This window comes from Bufo gargarizans, chromosome 9 (genome assembly GCF_014858855.1).
Source record: "Bufo gargarizans isolate SCDJY-AF-19 chromosome 9, ASM1485885v1, whole genome shotgun sequence".
Lineage (NCBI taxonomy): Eukaryota > Metazoa > Chordata > Amphibia > Anura > Bufonidae > Bufo > Bufo gargarizans.
In genome coordinates this window covers 172,516,760-172,533,766 of record NC_058088.1, presented here as the reverse complement: position 1 = coordinate 172,533,766, position 17,007 = coordinate 172,516,760, and the positions used below count along the sequence as shown (strand labels likewise).

The 17,007-nt window shown below is 46.2% G+C and overlaps 1 protein-coding gene across 1 annotated transcript; it reads left to right on the top strand.

Annotated features, from left to right (window-relative positions):
* Positions 1-2,203: 2,203 nt before the first annotated feature.
* On the top strand, positions 2,204-13,539 carry LOC122946138 (U8 snoRNA-decapping enzyme-like). Its single transcript, XM_044305520.1, has 3 exons — positions 2,204-2,425; positions 8,828-9,100; positions 11,642-13,539. Exons 1-3 carry the CDS (start codon positions 2,246-2,248, stop codon positions 11,822-11,824), a joined length of 636 nt encoding a protein of 211 aa, XP_044161455.1. The 5' UTR covers positions 2,204-2,245; the 3' UTR covers positions 11,825-13,539.
* Positions 13,540-17,007: the final 3,468 nt, after the last annotated feature.

Sequence of the window (17,007 nt, the reverse complement as noted above, 5' to 3'; positions counted from 1 at the left end):
AGTACTCCCGTGGCCTAAAATATTTTTTTTTCTAGGCTCCAGCAGGGCACATTTTTTTCCTTTTAAGATGCATAAAAATGGCCCCTGATTAAAATACATATTTTTGGTGGGAATTGTGGGTGGCTGCAAATATGACCTGAAGGTTTTTCAGGTTCCCCTGCCATTAAAGGGGAGTTATGAAAAAAAAAATATATTTCCTAATTTCCCTGGTTCTCTTCTGGCCCTTGTTTATATGTAATAACAACTATCTCTGCCCCTCCCCCTGCTTTGCTCTGCTAAGGGACTGGCTACAACAGCTGCCCTGAGTGACATGTCTGCCTGCCGGGAGACTCAGCAGCATGTTGTATGTGTAGGACTACAAGTCCCAGCTGTATAATGACACTGCTAAGGGAGTGGATACAAAAGCTGCCCTGAGTGCTAGGAGAATCAACAGCTACTTGTAAGTGTAGAACTACAAGTCCCACCTGTATAATGACACTGCTAATACACACAGGATCTTCCCCCTACCTTCTTGTGCAATGCTCTCTCTAGTCTGTCAGCTCCTGTGCCCAGAATTGTCACTGCCTGCAGCTACCCAGTCTGTGCAGCTGAAGGGGTTATGAATCCTAGGAGAGAGCAGACAGCTCGGCAGTGAAGGGGGGCATGGCCAGCACAGTGACGTCTCATTCACAGGCTTGTGCAACGAACTTTATCAGAGCAGGGAGAGAAGCGGACATCACAGGTCATGTGACCCTCAGTAAAATCTGAGAAACCAGGCACTGAAGATAAAGTGAGTTAATTGTAAAGTTGTTATATTTGCCTAGTTAGGTACATAGAAAGAACAAAAAAATTACTCGGACAATCCCTTTAAAGGCAATGGGGCCCGCCGTGAACGAGCGGTTCTCAAACATGCTTCGCGAACCGTCCCGGCCGATGTTTATCCATCACTACTAAGAACTACCATGAATAAAGAATGGGATCAAAACATCATCCAGGGGCAACTTCTCCCAACCATTTAGAGGTAACTTCTCCCAATCATCCAGAAGCAACTTCTCCCAACCATCCAGGGGCAACTTCTCCCAACCATTCGGGGGCAAGTTTTCCCAACCATTCAAAAGCAATGTGGTGATGGACAATGTTTTTTCCAGCATGATGGAGCACCATGTCACAAGAAAAAAGTCATAACTAAGTGGCTCAGTGAACAAAACATTGACATTTTGGGTCCATGGCCGGGAAACTCCCTAGATCTCAATCCCCAAAAAGCAGGTGGAGAACCAAAACACAAAAATTGTGATACATTCCAAGCACTGATTAGACAAGATTGGGCTGTCATCAGTCACGATTTGGCCCAGAAGCTGATATCCAGCATGCTAGGACGAACTGCAGAAGTCTTGGGAAAGAAGGGTCAACACTGGAAATATTGCCAGAGATTTATCAAAACTGGTGCAAAGGAAAACTGGCTTAGTTCCCTAAATTAACCAATCAGGTTAATCCTTTCATTTTGCAAAGGAGCTCTGAAAAATGAAAGGTGGAATCTGATTGGTTGCTATGGGCAACTAAGCCAATTCTACTTTACGCCAGTTTTGATGAATCTCCCTCACTGAGTCTTTAATAGATTTGATGGATTTGTCTATAAAAGTTATAAAAATTATGAAATGCTAATAATTTTCCTTCAGTTTACCATCTGACAGAAAGATCCAAGAACACATATGGGAAGCAAACTTTGCGAAAACTCAAATTTTTGTCAGTCTCAAAACTTTAGGCCACGACCGCACATCATGTACTTTTCTAACGGGCAAGAAAATACATATTTTTTTTAAGGTTTCTGGTTCATAATTTGTCATGTGAACATAGCCTCAGGGTATATTCACATGCAATATAGACCAGGCATCCTCAAACTGCGGCCCTCCAGCTGTTGCAAAACTACAACTCCCAGCATGCCCGAACAGCCTACAGGCATCAGCCTACAGCAGGGCATTGTGGGAGTTGTAGTTTTACAACAGCTGGAGGGCCACAGTTTGAGGATGCCGGCAATAGAACTTTCCGTGGGTTAAAATCAGTTCCATTCATCTCAATGAAGTCATTTCTGCTGCGTGGACATGGATTTCTGCAAGCCCCATGCGGATGAATCGCACAGCTCTGACGCTGTGCAAGTGAGCGATTGAGAAATGCACAGTCCGGGGCCTGACCCCTCCCAGACACGTGACTGATCACATGATCATGACATCATCAAAGGTCCTTTAGCCCACAGAATGTAGTATCTATCATGGCTCAGGCAGGACAACAGAACCTCGCGCACCCAGAGGATCATCGTCCGCGACCCCGAAATGCAACCCGTGAGGAAGCCCTGCAGCTGGAGGGTTATAGGCATGCCTGCCACGTCATGTTCTACGCCTCCACTACTGCCAAGCTTTTCGACCGTGTCCCTATCAGATATGTTGTCCTGGTGAGATCCTGGGGGTACACAGGGGAAATTGGGGTCCAAGGGTGCAGGTAATGGGTGTAATTTGGCCCTTTAGGAGGAGGCTGTCCTAGGTTATCCATCACTATACAGCGTTGAGACATTGAATTCCATATCCTTAAAGGAAAAGTCCACTTTTGCACAAAATATCTGTAAACCGGTGCCGTGTGACTCTCCGTGACATGAAGAATGACTTTGTAAATAGTTTACTTGACTTCTTTTGTACTGATTTTTTTTTAATGGTATGACGTTTTACTCGACATTCAGAATGATGCAGGTAAGGCTACTTTCACACTGGCGTTTTGGCTTTCTGTTTGTGAGATCCGTTCAGCGCTATCACAAGCGGTCCAAAGCGGATCAGTTTTGCCCTAATGCATTCTGAATGGAAAAGGATCCGCTCAGAATGCATCAGTTTGCCTCCGTTCAGTCTCCATTCTGCTTTGGAGACGGACACAAAAATGCAGCCTGCAGCGTTTTGATGTCCGTCTGATGAAACTGAGACAAACGGATCCGTCCTGACACACAATGTAAGTCAATGGGGACGGATCCGTTTTCTATGACACAATCTGGCACAATAGAAAACGGATCCGTCCTCCATTGACTTTCAATGGTGTTCAAGACAGATCCGTCTTGGCTATGTTAAAGATAATACAAACGGATGCAGACATTTGTATTATCTGAACGGATCCGTCTGTGCAGATCCATGACGGATCCGCACCAAATGCGAGTGTGAAAGTAGCCTAAAGCATGTGCATTGTGGGAGCTCAGCTGTTAGGTCACATGACCAAATAACGAAAGCACAAGGAAACTCAATACAGCAACTAGGGATGAGCGAATCGACTTCGGATGAAACATCCGGAGTCGATTCGCATAAAACTTTGTTCTAATACTGTACGGAGCAGGAGCTCTGCACAGTATTAGAATGTATTGGCTCCGATGAGCTGAAGTTACTGCTTCGCGAAGTCTCATGAGACTTCGTGCAATAACTTCATAAATTAATTTGTACTGTAAAGAAACATTTCCCGAACTCGAGTTCGGTTCCAAGTGGTACCTTGGAACCGAACCCAAGTTCAGGCAAAGTTTTTTTACAGTACAAATACATTTTTTTAAGTAACTTCGGCTTATCGGAGCCAATACATTCTAATACTGTACGGAGCTCCTGCTCCGTACAGTATTAGAGGGAAGTTTTATGCGAAAAGTTTGAGTCGATTCACTCATCCCTAACAGCAACGTGTTGTATGGAGATTCTCCTTCGGCTGAAAATGTACCGCTCCTCGCTCACTCTGCGCAGTGCAGCAGAGCGAAAACATCAAGTTAGTGATTTTGCGCAGTGCCCTCTTGCAGTCTGGCGCCCGGGGCAACGTCCACCCCCCCCCCCCCCCGCCTCCCGACGCTATCCCACTGATGGAGAATAAAATCACGTTTAGCTCAATATCAGTGCGGTATTTACAAAGTCACTCTGCGTTTTATATGGATTGTAACTGGGAGGAGTGGATGAAAAGTGGGGTTTTCTTTTAAAGGGGGTTTCCAGGTTCAGCATATTAATGACCTATGCTCAGAATAGGCCATTACTATCGGATGGATGGGGGTTCAACCCTTGCCCTGCTGATCAGTTGTTTGAAAGGGCTATGGCAGTCGGGTGATCGCTGCAGCCTCTTCGTTATTTACATCTGTCCATCTAACTGCATGCCATCTACTTGTGGTGCAGGATTTCAGCCTTGTCCCTTTGTGCCACGTTTTCCGATTAAAGTGTTATTCCCATCTGGACATTTATGGCATATCGACTGGATGTATTGGAAGGGTATTTTTTAAGTACTGATTGGTTCTGTCCCTTTAATTCTGTTCCCTTTTATTATTACCATTCTGTGTCATAATGTGCCTTGTAAATGTAGTACCGATCCCCCATTGTGCTGATAGCAACACATTCCTGAGTGATCTGATGAGAAACATGGTGGAGGGGCTGATGGGAATAACTGTGGTCTGCACTAGTGTTGATCGAGCAGTTCGGCCGAATACCGCATGTGCTTGAGCGTAATGTCCGAGTCTCCTCCCCGCACGTTCATCAGCCAATAAACGTGCAGGTAAGTACTGCCCTTCACTGTAATGCCGTAGCCATGTTTTTTACTGCCATTGCAGTGATTGGCTGGCCGGAACGCGTCATCGAGTGCTATATAGCACCCGATGACATCTGTTCGGCTCAGTATTAGTCAGGGAGAGTTGTGCTGAAGAAGGGAAAGATAGTGTAGGGAGAGAAATTTATATTTTTTCAGTTAAAAAACTTCAGAGATCCAAAAGTCCTTTTATGGACTATTGTTGTGTGTGGCAGCAGCAATATATATTTTTAGCGCCACCTGCGCTAAATTGCCAAAACTTTACAGATCCAAAAGTCCTTTTTATCTATTTTAAGCGCATCCTGCGCTAAATAGCGTGCAATAGTTAGGCCGCTGCAGACAGGCGCTACATCTCCTGTGTAACGTGTGCGCATCCAAAACATATCAGTGATATCCAGTGTACTTTTTCCGTAGACGGTGTCCGCTGCGGACAGTGACATTACCTGGGGTACATCTCCTGTGTAACGTTTCCACATCCCAAATACCTGTGATATTCCCTATAATCTTTTATTAGCCGCTGCTGACATCAGCGATATTATCTGCGGTATTTCTCCTGTGTGACGTTTCCACATCCCAAATACCTTTTTTTATTTTTTTGTGCATATACTTACAAATCCTACGCTACTGTACGTGTGACATACTTTCAAGCATACATAACATTTAATATGAAGAAGGCCAGCAGTAAGGGACACGGAAGTGGCCGTGATGTTGATGGTGCACGCAGAGGCCGTGGCCCTGGGCGCGGTGAAACTGTGCCTGCTGCCGGACCACAAGAAAAACAATCATCCACGATACCTAACTTCAGGCTTGGACTGGCCCACAGGGGTACAGGTGAATCCCCCGGTGGGCCCCTGAGCAAGGAGGGCTACTAATGTACCATCCCCTGCATAAATAGCACATAACGCAGTAGACTTACTGCACTACCTATAGATAAGCAGTGCACCTCAACCACCCTAAGTTCATATAAAGATCTGGGTAGATTATTAAGAAACTACCCAGTTTATTACTGGGTAATATCCTCTTTTCCCACTGACCTACCTTCTCAAAGTCGCTGCAGGGACCCTCATAATCAATCATCTTGTAGCACCTTGCTGTCCTCTGCAGCTGTGTGAGCAGGAAATATTTTAATGTATCCCAATGGAGGGCCCCCGAAATTAATTTTACTGGCAGGCCCCAGGCAACCCAGTCCGACACTGCCTAACTTCATGTCCCAGTTTGCATGGCGGCACAGGACAACGCTCTCGAAGTCAGACCAGTGCGACCAGGTGGTCAGTTGGATTGCAGCAGATAATACTTCCAGTCGGTTAAGCACCACCTTGTCTTCCACCAAGTCCAGTCTCAGTAGCCAAGAGTCTGGTCAACACAATCCTCACCCTGATCCTCCTTCCTCCCACCATGGAGAGTGTTGCCAAACAAGTGATCCCACACTTGGATATTCCGAGGAGCTCTTTTCAGCGCCATTCCTTCATTTGGGCCTCTCGACAAGCCCGCTTGAAGAGGAATATGAGATATTGTGCCCTGATTCCCAAACTCTTGAGTCAAACTCATCCACAGTCACAGGAAGATAATGGTGGGGAACGGCAATTAGTGTCTCAAAAGGTTGATGATGAGGTTGATGATGAGCAGAGTGAGGAAGAGGAGGTGGTGGACGATGAAGTCACTGGCCCAACCTGGGAAGGTGGCAAGCCGAGTGAGGACAGCAGCCCACAACTGTTCCCCGGAGCACACCCTTGCAGAAATCTCCCTTGCCAAGGGGTAGGTGTTCCGCAGTCTGGCGCTTTTTTGAGGAAAGTGCGGATGACAAAAGAATTGTAATTTGAAACCTGTGCCGTACCGAAATGAGCAGCGGCATGAACACTAGCAACCTCACCACCACCAGCATGATCCGCCACATGGCATGAAAGCACCATAATAGGTGGGCCGAAAGCATTCGTCCACAATCTGTGTCTGCAGGTCACACCACTGCCTCCTCTTTCCCTGTGTTACGTTCTGGCCAATCCCCTGTCGAAGGCGCAGGCCCCGATGCCTCCCGCCCTGTACCTGGACCATCGCAAGCACCATCAACGACCACATCCACTTCCGTGTCCCAGCATTTACCCCAGGCATTTAAATCCAAGCGCAAATACCCACCCACAGGTCATGGCACTAAATGCGCAACTTTCCAAATTACTGGCCCTGGAAATGTTGCCATTTAGGCTTGTGGACACTGAGGCCTTCCGCAGCCTGATGTTGGCGGCCATCCCTCGTTACGCAGTCCCCAGCCGCCAGCATGTGTTCCGTAACATCACCCGTGCCCTGACCAACGCAGTTACTGGGAAGGTCCACTTAACCACTGACACAAGTGCTTTCGGCCAGGGATGCTACATTTCCCTGACGGCACACTGGATGAATGTTGTGGAGGCCGGGAGCGAGTCGTACCCTGGGATGGCACAGGTGCTACCGACGCCAAGGATTGCGGGCCCTAATTCCATCAGGGTTTCCGCCACCACCTACATTAGTGGCTCCAACACCCACTTCTCCTCCTCCACTTCCAACTGGAAGCAGTATAGCACTGCAGTGGGGAAGCGTCAACAAGCTGATCTGCTTAGGTGACAAACAGCACACCGCCGCAGAGCTGTGGCAGGGGATAAGGGACCAGACTGAGCTGCGGCTCTCGCCACTCAACCTCGAACCAGGCATGGTTGTGTCTGTTAATGGCCCTTATTTGGTGGTGGCTTTGGAGCTCGGGAAGCTCACACACTAGCTCACGTCTTCAACAAAGTGGTTCAGCGGTTTCTAAAAACCTACCCCAATTTGCCTGAGCTACTGGTGAAGGTGCACCGCGTGTGTGCCCATTTCCGCACGTCATCGACAGCTTCCTCCGATCTGTCAACGCTGCAGCAGCGCTTGCAATTTCCAGCTCACCAACTGTTGTGCAACGTAAGCACGCGCTGGATCTCGACGTTCCACATGTCGGCCAGGTTTTGTGAGCAGCAGAGGGCAGTAGTGGAATGTCAGCTGCAACATGGTCGTCGCCTTTCCAGTCAGCTTCCGCTCTTCACAAGCGAGGAGTGGGCATGGATGTCTGACCTCTGTGAAACTTTGAGGAATCAACACAGATGGTAAGCAGCGATAACGCTATTATCAGCGTCACCATCCCACTTCTGTGTCTACTCAAGTGCTCGCTGCACACAATTTAAGGACGACGCTTTGCATGTGGAAATGGGGGAAGACATTACACAGGGTGATAGCCAGACCACCCTCAGTTCGTGTCCTCAGCGCAAATTGGATGATGATGATGAGGAGGTGGAGACGGTTGCCTCCTCTACAGAGGGTAGTACCCATGGAAGTTTAATTCCATCTGTTCAGCGTGGATGGGCAGAAAAGGAGGAAGAGGATGAGGAGATTGAGAGTCATCCTCCTGATGACGACAGCGAAGTCTTGCCTGTTGGGACTCTGGCACACATGGCTGACTTTGTTAGGCTGCCTTTCCCGTGACCCACGTGTTATACGCATTTTAGACAACACCGATTACTGTAATTTTTGGCAGCCCTTTCCCTCAGTGCATAGGCTTTATGAGTGTAGGAGTCCCACGACCTGAACAATTGTACCACAATGTGAATGAGGCCCTCCTTTATGTGATATACAGGTTGTATGGGAGTGCCTCTTCCTTGTAATTTTTGGCAGCACTTGCACTTTATATGCAAGTAAATATACAGGAAAGAATGTTTCCTAACAATATTTCCCCAAATTTTTTTTTCATCTATACTTAGAATGGTGCCAGCAAAGTGCCGTAGGGTGCGCCGAACAAGCATGCCCACCATCCATTCACCGCTATGGGAGTTTTGAAAGTAATTAAAGGGGTTGTCCCATCTTGGACCCACACCTATACAAAGAACAGAGCCAGCAAAGTGCCGTAGGGTGCAGCCACTCGTGTCCAGTGCACCCTCCTGCACCTAGCAGACATTAGGGGTTTATCGTAACAATGTTCAAGATGGGAATACCCCTTTAAGTGCTATCTACAGCAGTCCCATAGAGGTGAATAAGAGGATGCCGTGCATGTGCAATGTCCTCGCAATTTACTGCTATGAGGCTTCTGAAAATATCCGCGCACGCTCACTCGTCCGTTTTTGGACATAGGTTTCGAAGGCCCTGCACCATGCATAACATAATATTAATTTTTAGTATCGAGTGTTCCTGTAAGCATACATGGCTCCTAGAAAACATTTTATTCATTGCCCCCCCCCCCCCCCACCCCTCCGGTGACTCACTTCCGTTACTCCTTCTGTCTTCACAGATGATGATGCGTTTTGATGGACGTCTTGGTTTCCCGGGTGGTTTCGTGGATGCTCGAGACTCTACCTTGGAAGAAGGCCTGAACCGTGAGCTTCTGGAGGAACTGGGCCCCGCTTTCAACACTTTGAAAGTGACAGAGAAAGATTATAGAAGTTCGCAGGTCCGCGAGCTCCCACAGAAAGGGGTCACACACTTCTACACGAAGGAACTGACTCTGGAGGAGCTAGAGGCCATCGAGAGAGAAGGAATGTTTGCAAAAGATCATGGGCTTGAGGTGAGAGGGACATTTCAGGCATGCTCTTCTCTGTCCTCTGTTGCAGTTGGAACCTGCGAATGGATTTTGCTTCACAGCTGAGGTGTAACTCAGACTCCGAAGCATAAACTAATGGGTCTGCAGTACAAAATGTGGGGCACGTTTCCCAAAAATAGGTTAGTGGGCCAGACAACTACGTAGATCTTACTTGGTGCCTGATTCATAGAGTGAGGTTCCAAGCCCTCCCCCCTTTATGATATTCATCTGAGCCTGTTAGGTCCTACGCCCCATGAGAAAACTCCTTTTTAGAGGTCCTGAGAATAGTTAATCAGTATAAAACAGTCAGAAAACCCCTTTAATGGGGTGTGTTCCTACATGGTCTGGCAATATCCAGAACTGGTAACAGGGAAGGCCAGCCGTTTAACCCATTGGATTAGCATGGTCTGTTACAACAGGATGACCAATGGGGACTACGATCAGAAAACCGTTGGACCCCCTTGGGGACCTAGAAAGGATCCCAAGACTGTGTGCCCAGAAAGCCCGCTGTTAGGGCTGGTTCACATGGAAATTTTTTGTATTTTCCATGTTGGTTATTTATTTATTTTTTGGCGCCATGTCCGCTGGAAACCACAATGGGGATCCATTCACAGATTAGCTCCATTTAACCGCAATCGGGTCTGCCGCATTCAGAAGACCACCTGCCGCAGAATCTGCTGCGTGAACCAACCCTTAGGGCACAGCGAGTGTTGCCCTAATAGCTGCCTCTGTCATAGTGACACAAATAGTTCAAGTAGTGACGCACACTAATGTATTATAAGTTTACCATAAAGATATACAATAGTAGTCCATTAATGGGATAACAAAAAGGAATACAAATTATATTGGGGAAAAATGTCTGTAAAGCAAGGAAGTTTATTAAAGTAATGATTTAAAATAAAATATTTTTTATTGCATAGACATTACATAAAAATAAAAAAACCTACTCTTAGAATTAGGTGTACATGTGACTGTAATACCATGAAAGGTTCATTATATCAGGTTGTTCAGCGAAAATGTGAAAAGTATAAAATAAACCTATTTTTCTCTATTTTCATGCCACAAAAAAAGATATAGATGACATAGTAAGGCCTCATGCACACGACCGTTTGTATTTTGCGGTCCGCAAAAAATACAGTTGACGTCGGTGTGCATTTTATAATTTGCGGAACAGAACAGCTGGCACCTAATAGAACAGTGCTATCCTTGTCAGTAATGCAGACAATAATAGGACATGTTCTATATTTTTGTGGAACGGACATACGGAAACGGAATGCACATGGAGTAACTTCAGTTTTTTTGCAGACCCATTGAAATGAATGGTTCCGTATACGGTCCGCAAAAAAAATGGAACGGACATGGAAAGAATATACGTTCGTGTGCATGAGGCTTTATTTATATGAAACCCAAACTAGACTGGAGAACATCTGATTCTTAGTGGATCCAACAGGACTAAGTGGAATCCTCTTCCAGATCTCTAATGTCTACATCCGGCAATTAGGCATTGATAATTTCTCCAATGGGTCACCCATGTAATGATCAGATGAGTCAGGCCCTTAAAGGGTTAATTAATTTTCAGAGATATCAAAACAGTTGATTGGTAGGGGTCTGAGTGCTGAGACCCCCACAATCTCTAGAACGAGGAGAGAGAAGGGCTGAATAGAAGTCTATGGTCCCATCTAGATTCTGTCCTCTGCAGAAAGGAGAAATTACGTGCTATGTGAGCCCTTCTCTTTTTTCCTTCTAGTGATCGGTGGGGGTCTCCGCACTCAGACACCATCAATCAACACTATCGAAATGTCTCTATGACCTATCAAACTTTTTCTGAAAATTCTGTGACCCTTTGTCTGCCGTGATGCTCTGCTTGGCTTATAGACTGGGGACCAAAACAGGTCCAATTTCTGGCTGCCCCACTGATCTGTACTGCATAGGGACAATCGATACCGTGAATCTGTTCTTGTCACCTTGACATATTAAGTTGGTCATACATTTTAGGTAGCTGTTGGATGAATTCTTATTGGGCCACAGTCATCTCTCCCAGCTGCCCCGTACACGTACACACTCAACTTGGCCAAACGTGCATGTAGTCTGCATATAGAGAGGGAAGAAAGATGATGCCAGACACCTCTGGTGGTGGATCGGGCATGTTGAAATCCAAGTGCTTGATCCTTGTCTGTCCTGACCTCTGCCGTTGGGCAGAGTTGGGAGACCACATAGACATGATGGTTGGCTGGTCCCACCTAAATCAATGGGTTCAGCCAACATTGATCTAATGTGTAAGGTCAATTTTAGGCTAGAAGATTTCTTTCACCCATGACAAGTAGGACTACTTACCTCTTTGGGTTGGCTGAAGATTTGCATAGGTAAAGCAGAGTCGGCACTATTTCCCACTTATAGAAACTAAGAAACTATGCATGCAGACGTGCCTCGGGTACATTGGTCATATCTAGACCAAGGTTATATCTCTGGAATGTCCCTCACCCTCCCAGTGATCCTTGTTAACTTTTATGTTTGCTTCTCCCATAGGTGATGGGTTTAATCCGTGTTCCCCTGTACACTTTACGGGATGGATTTGGAGGTCTTCCAGCCTTTCTGTCCAACAACTTTATTGGAAACTCAAAGAGCCAGCTTCTCTATGGCCTGCGCACCTTGCGGCTGCTCCGAGAGGACCAGATTCAGGATGCCATGTGGGCCAGTCAGAATACCTAATTTCCTACTGAATATCTTCAGCATATGGCCTCTGTACATCATTAGGCAGATTATGAGTTGCCCAATCATTCTTAAAAATTATGGTTTATTTCAGTAGTGATTGTACTTCTAGCATCAAAGGGGTTAAAATCAGTCACCCCCCCCCTCCCTTTTTATTTTTTTTTAATCATCCAGAGGTGCGCCATTCTTGTCCATGTTCTGCACCTGGTATCGCAGCTCTGGCCAACTGTAATGTAACATAAATTCAAAAGATTTGAGAATGAATAAGCTTACGCAGGCTAAGTGAATAAATATATTTGTTACACCCACTTAGGATGCGTTCATTTCGTTTGCAGTGTACATTGGAGGTATATGTCAGGGGGATGTATGCCAGTGTACAGGGATACTGTGGCATACATCACCTGTAGGCTCCTTTATTAAAGGGGTTGGTCCATCTCAGACATTGATGGCATATCGCTAGGATATGCCTGCAATGTCAGATAGGTGTGGGTCTCACTTTTGGAACCCGCTCCTATCTCCAGAGCTGGGCCCCAGAAGTGAAGAAATGCAGGCCATACATGCACTGTGTGCTCTCCTTTCATCGCTATTGGAGTTCCATGCTTGAGGGAGTGTGCTCCACTGTTTTTCGAAATCTCATAGTGGTGAATGGAGAGTGCACTGCACAAGCACCACTGCTACTCCATTTACTGCCATGGTACTGCCGGATATAGTCAAGCTGCTGCTCTCCGTTCATTTTGGGGGTCTCGTTCCAGTCCAGTGGGACCCACACCAATATGACATTGATGGCATAGCCAAGTGATATGCCATCAATGTCTGAGATGGGCCAAGCGCTTAAAAAAAAAAGTTTACTTTGCGTTATACATTTTTTACTAAATGCCTCTATATAGAATATAGCATCGTCGACTATGGTATTTAATACAGAAAAAAGGTTTAAAGATGTAGACCGGCCCAACTGAGGCAAAAAGAGATCTCTTGGCCTCCGTCATCTGCCTGTGGCGAAGCACATGGCAAATGTACACTGCAGTGTGAATGTACACTCCCCGTTAAATAGAACTCAGCTGTAATACCAGACACAACCTTTTTGCAAGAGTGGCGCTGTTTCTGAAAACAAAAATTTAAAAACGAGCCCCTTTTTCTAGACTTGTACAGCAATTATGCATTTTGCAATTTAATTGATGCAGATATTATTTGTTGTATCCATGCATAGGTTTATTTCTTATGATTTTGGCTTTATAAAAGTGACAAAGGTTGAGCTTGGTCAGTTGAATGCACCCAAAGGCCTCATTCAGAGGGCCATATTGTGGGTGCATTTTGTCCTGGCCCACCTGTGGGTCCCAAACTAACAGCCTCATAGGGATCTAGGACGTTAGGATCATCAGACCCACTGCAATTGCGGACAAGAATAGGCATTTTCTATATAGCGTCGGCCCTGAGCGTTCAGCAAAATGCGGAACGCACCTGGCCGGTATCCGTGTTTTGCGTATCCGCAAAACACGGCATGGTCTTCTGAATGAAGCCAAAGTGTGAGAATGAGGCGGTAGGTTAACCCTTTGCAGGTACTCTCTTATTAGCTTGTATTGGAAATGACTACATAATGTTGTGTTTGGAGTAAATCCCTCCACGTGTGGTTGATATCGGATGACGCCTTCCCGGAGTTTACATTTCTGTAAAAAATTATTATTTTCAATTAAAGTTTGTTTGCGGTTTGTATTGCAGATCTCTGCCCATTTCTGAAATGATCGTGGAGCTGAGGGGCATCTACTGGGTCATCCGTATTCATATTACCAGTGGGACCCCCTAAAGACGACCACCTAAAATTGCATTGGGAAGAGGAAGGGGAAGGGGGCTCTCTGAGAAGAGGGTCTATATGCATATTATATGGAGAACTGAAAATATGTCACAGGGAAGGCGGTCTTCTCAAAGAGGTGGTCTTTTGGAGAGGTTGCACTGTATCTATTGAGTAGCATTGTTGCAATGTATCATTTTAGATACAATGTATCCACTAAGACTGCTGTCTGTTTAGCATTGCTTCGACTGGATACATTGTTGCAAGCTCGGCAGTGAGGAGTACTAGATCTTAGAGGGGTTCTCTCATATCGCTAGGATATGCCCTGAATGTCTGATAGGTGCGCACCTATCCTTAGAACGGAGCCCGCAAAGTAACGGAAAGCGCACTGTGCCATGCGCAGCTGCCCGCCATCCATTCATTGCGGTGCTTTCGGCTGTTTTCGGAAGTCCCGTTGAAATGAATGGCAGGCAAATAGAGCCACCGCTCCATTCACTTCTATGGGGCATATGGAAATTGCCGAGCCAGTGTTCGGCTATTTTCGGCACTCCCATAGAAATGAATAGAGGGCAGCGGTTCGCGGTAAGCCTTCCGTCACTTTGCAGGCTCTGTTCTAAGGATATCAGTCATTGGGGGCTTATCCTAGCGATATGCCCCCAGTGCCTAAGATAGGACAACCCCTTGAAAGGCTATGTACACCTTTTGGGGTATTTTTTTTATTTTATTCTTTATTTAAGAAAATGCAAATACAATAGTCTGACCTCTCAATAAAGATGGTGGGTGACACAATGTATTGTTCAACGAGGAATGACCAGTCTACATCCATCAGTATAAATATCAGATATTAAATCGGTTGAAGAAAGAAAAAGAAAAATCTCCATTAGGCCAGATATTCCGGGGTGTCCCGGAACATAAACCACGGAGTCCAAGAGGTAATAAAGGCCTCGTGGGTGTTTCTCAGGAGAGTTGTTAGTTCCTCCATTCTCCGGATGTCTTCCACCTTGTGAACCTAAAGATCTACGGAAGGTGGGGAGGGAGACTTCCATCTTGCTGGTATGCAGGCCCGAGCAGCACTAACCAAATGGCGCAAGATTGACTTACTGAACAGACGAGTAGGCAAATCCGAGAGGAGTAGCAAAAATAAACCAGGGGTATTTGGTATGGAAAATGGAAGGATTGAGGCAATGGTCCTGTGGACCGACTCCCAGAACTGTTTACTACAATGCCAGAAGATATGAATTGGAAAGCCTTTCACTGACTCACAAAGGGGGGGCAGAAGGAAGCATTTTATGAAGACAAGTCGGTACATAATACCATCTAGACAGTATTTTGTACCCTGCTTCCTGGAATTTGCTAGCTATCGAGGATTTGTGAGTGAGATGGTATAGTCTTGGCCTCTGGTCGGAGGGGATGTCCATTTCTACATCAGAGGCCCATCTGTCAATGTAGGGAGGGTGAAAATCCAACTGGGGTGTCACCAAAGCCTTATAAAATTCAGACAGAGAATGCCGGTATACATCTGAGACAATACACACTTTTTCAGAAGGAGTGAGAGGTCTATCAAATCCTGGGGTCGAGGGGATAGTGGAAAGGAAATGGGACAGTTGCCTCTCCAAGGCCCAAACACACACGGTTCTGAGAGATTCAGTAGTTCGGTATATGTAAACCATCGTCCTGATGTTCTAAAGTAAGGGGCTTGACACTTACCCCCTAGGCGCCAGGTCATAAAAGGGCCAGGGGAACAGCTAGCTGGAAAATCCGGGTGTCCTAGGACTGAGAACAGTGGGAATGGTGTTGGCGAGATCGTGTCCACGCCAGCGTTTTTGTGAAATTGAAGTAGGGTAGGGCCTATGGTGGGGTGGGTAGAGAGTGCAGTAGGAATCTGTGACATCGCCCAAGGTAAGAGAGCAAGGGGGGATTGGAAACACAGATGTTCAATGGTAACCCATTGCTTAAAAGAAGCGTGACAGCACCAGTCCATGACCCGTTGAAGCATGGTGGCTGCATAATATTTATGGAGATCGGGTATCCTCAGGCCCCCCCACTCCTTCGGGGTGTGAAGTAAGGAACAGGCCAGTCTCGGTCTCTTACCAGCCCAGATAAACCTAAAAAAATCTCTTGTGAGCAGTAACAAAGAAACTTGGGGGTAATTTTATGGGGAGGATTTGAAAGAGGTAAAGCATTCATCTTAAATATGGCACAACGGCCAAACCATATGTATGGTCCCTTCGACCATCTATTGAGATCCTCTCTAACCCGGCCTAAAAGAGGGGCATAATTCCTGCTGTAAACCTCTTTTAAATCCCCTGCGATCCAAGTCCCCAGGTATTTGACGCCTCTGACTGCCCATCTAAACGGGAGACAGGTGGCTAGGGTGGATTCCAGTGAGCTTGCAGAAGATATATTTTATAAAGCCACTGATTTTTGGAAGTTCATTTTCAGATTGGCTGAGATGTTGAACGTATTAAACTCTGTGATAAAATTTGGAAAAGAGGTTAGGGGCCTAGTGATTGTAAACATCAGGTCATCTGCATATGCAGCAATCTTAAATTCCTGGGCACCCATGGAGAGGCCTGTAATATTGGGATTCATCCGCACTGTACAGAGCAGGGGCTCTAAGGTAAGAACAAAAATCAAGGGAGAGAGAGGACAACCCTGGCGGGTCCCGTTTCGTATATCAAAAGAAGATGATAATATACCGTTAGCCTTCGTCGAGGCAGTAGGGGAGATATAGATGGAACGAATCCAGGCCAACATGGAGTCACCTATGCCCACATGCTTCAAGACTGTGAAGAGCCACGGCCAACTCACTCTGTCAACTGCCTTTTCGTCATCCGTGGTCAAGAGACAGAAAGAAGAGCGCTGTAGTTTAGCCTGGTGAATCAGGTTCAGCACTCTAAGGCTACTTTCACACTAGTGTTTTTCAGCAAAAACGCTTCCGTTACTGATAATACAACAGTCTGCATCTGTTATGAACGGATCCGGCTGTTTTATCTTCAACACTGCCAAGACGGATCCGTCATTAACTCCATTGAAAGTCAATAGAGAACGGACCGTCTTCTATTGTGGCAGAGAAGACGGATCCGTCCCCATTGTCTTGCTCCGCATCTAAGGAGGGAAAGAAAACCGCAGAATGCTGCGGTTTGCTCTCCGGTCAGGAAACTAAACGGAACGGAATGCAGATGGATGGAATGAAGCCCACTTGGTCAGTATGGATAAGACCTGGTAAAAGAGGAACAAGGCGCGTGGCTAGAATTTTTGCAAACAACTTAAGGTCTACATTTAGCAGTGAGATAGGGCGGTAACTTGCACAGGCAGCTGTATCTTTTCCCTCTTTATGTATAACTGTGATGTGTCATGTCTCTAGCAAGTGGACTTCCTGTTGCTACTATGTTCA

What these genes read in the sequence shown, in the direction of transcription:
- LOC122946138 (XM_044305520.1), top strand. Translation starts at nt 2,246, where the DNA reads ATGGCTCAGGCAGGACAACAGAACCTCGCGCACCCAGAGGATCATCGT. An exon ending in CTATCAGATATGTTGTCCTG is followed by an intron (nt 2,426 to 8,827) that starts GTGAGATCCTGG and finishes CTGTCTTCACAG; the next exon opens with ATGATGATGCGTTTTGATGG. An exon ending in CAAAAGATCATGGGCTTGAG is followed by an intron (nt 9,101 to 11,641) that starts GTGAGAGGGACA and finishes CTTCTCCCATAG; the next exon opens with GTGATGGGTTTAATCCGTGT.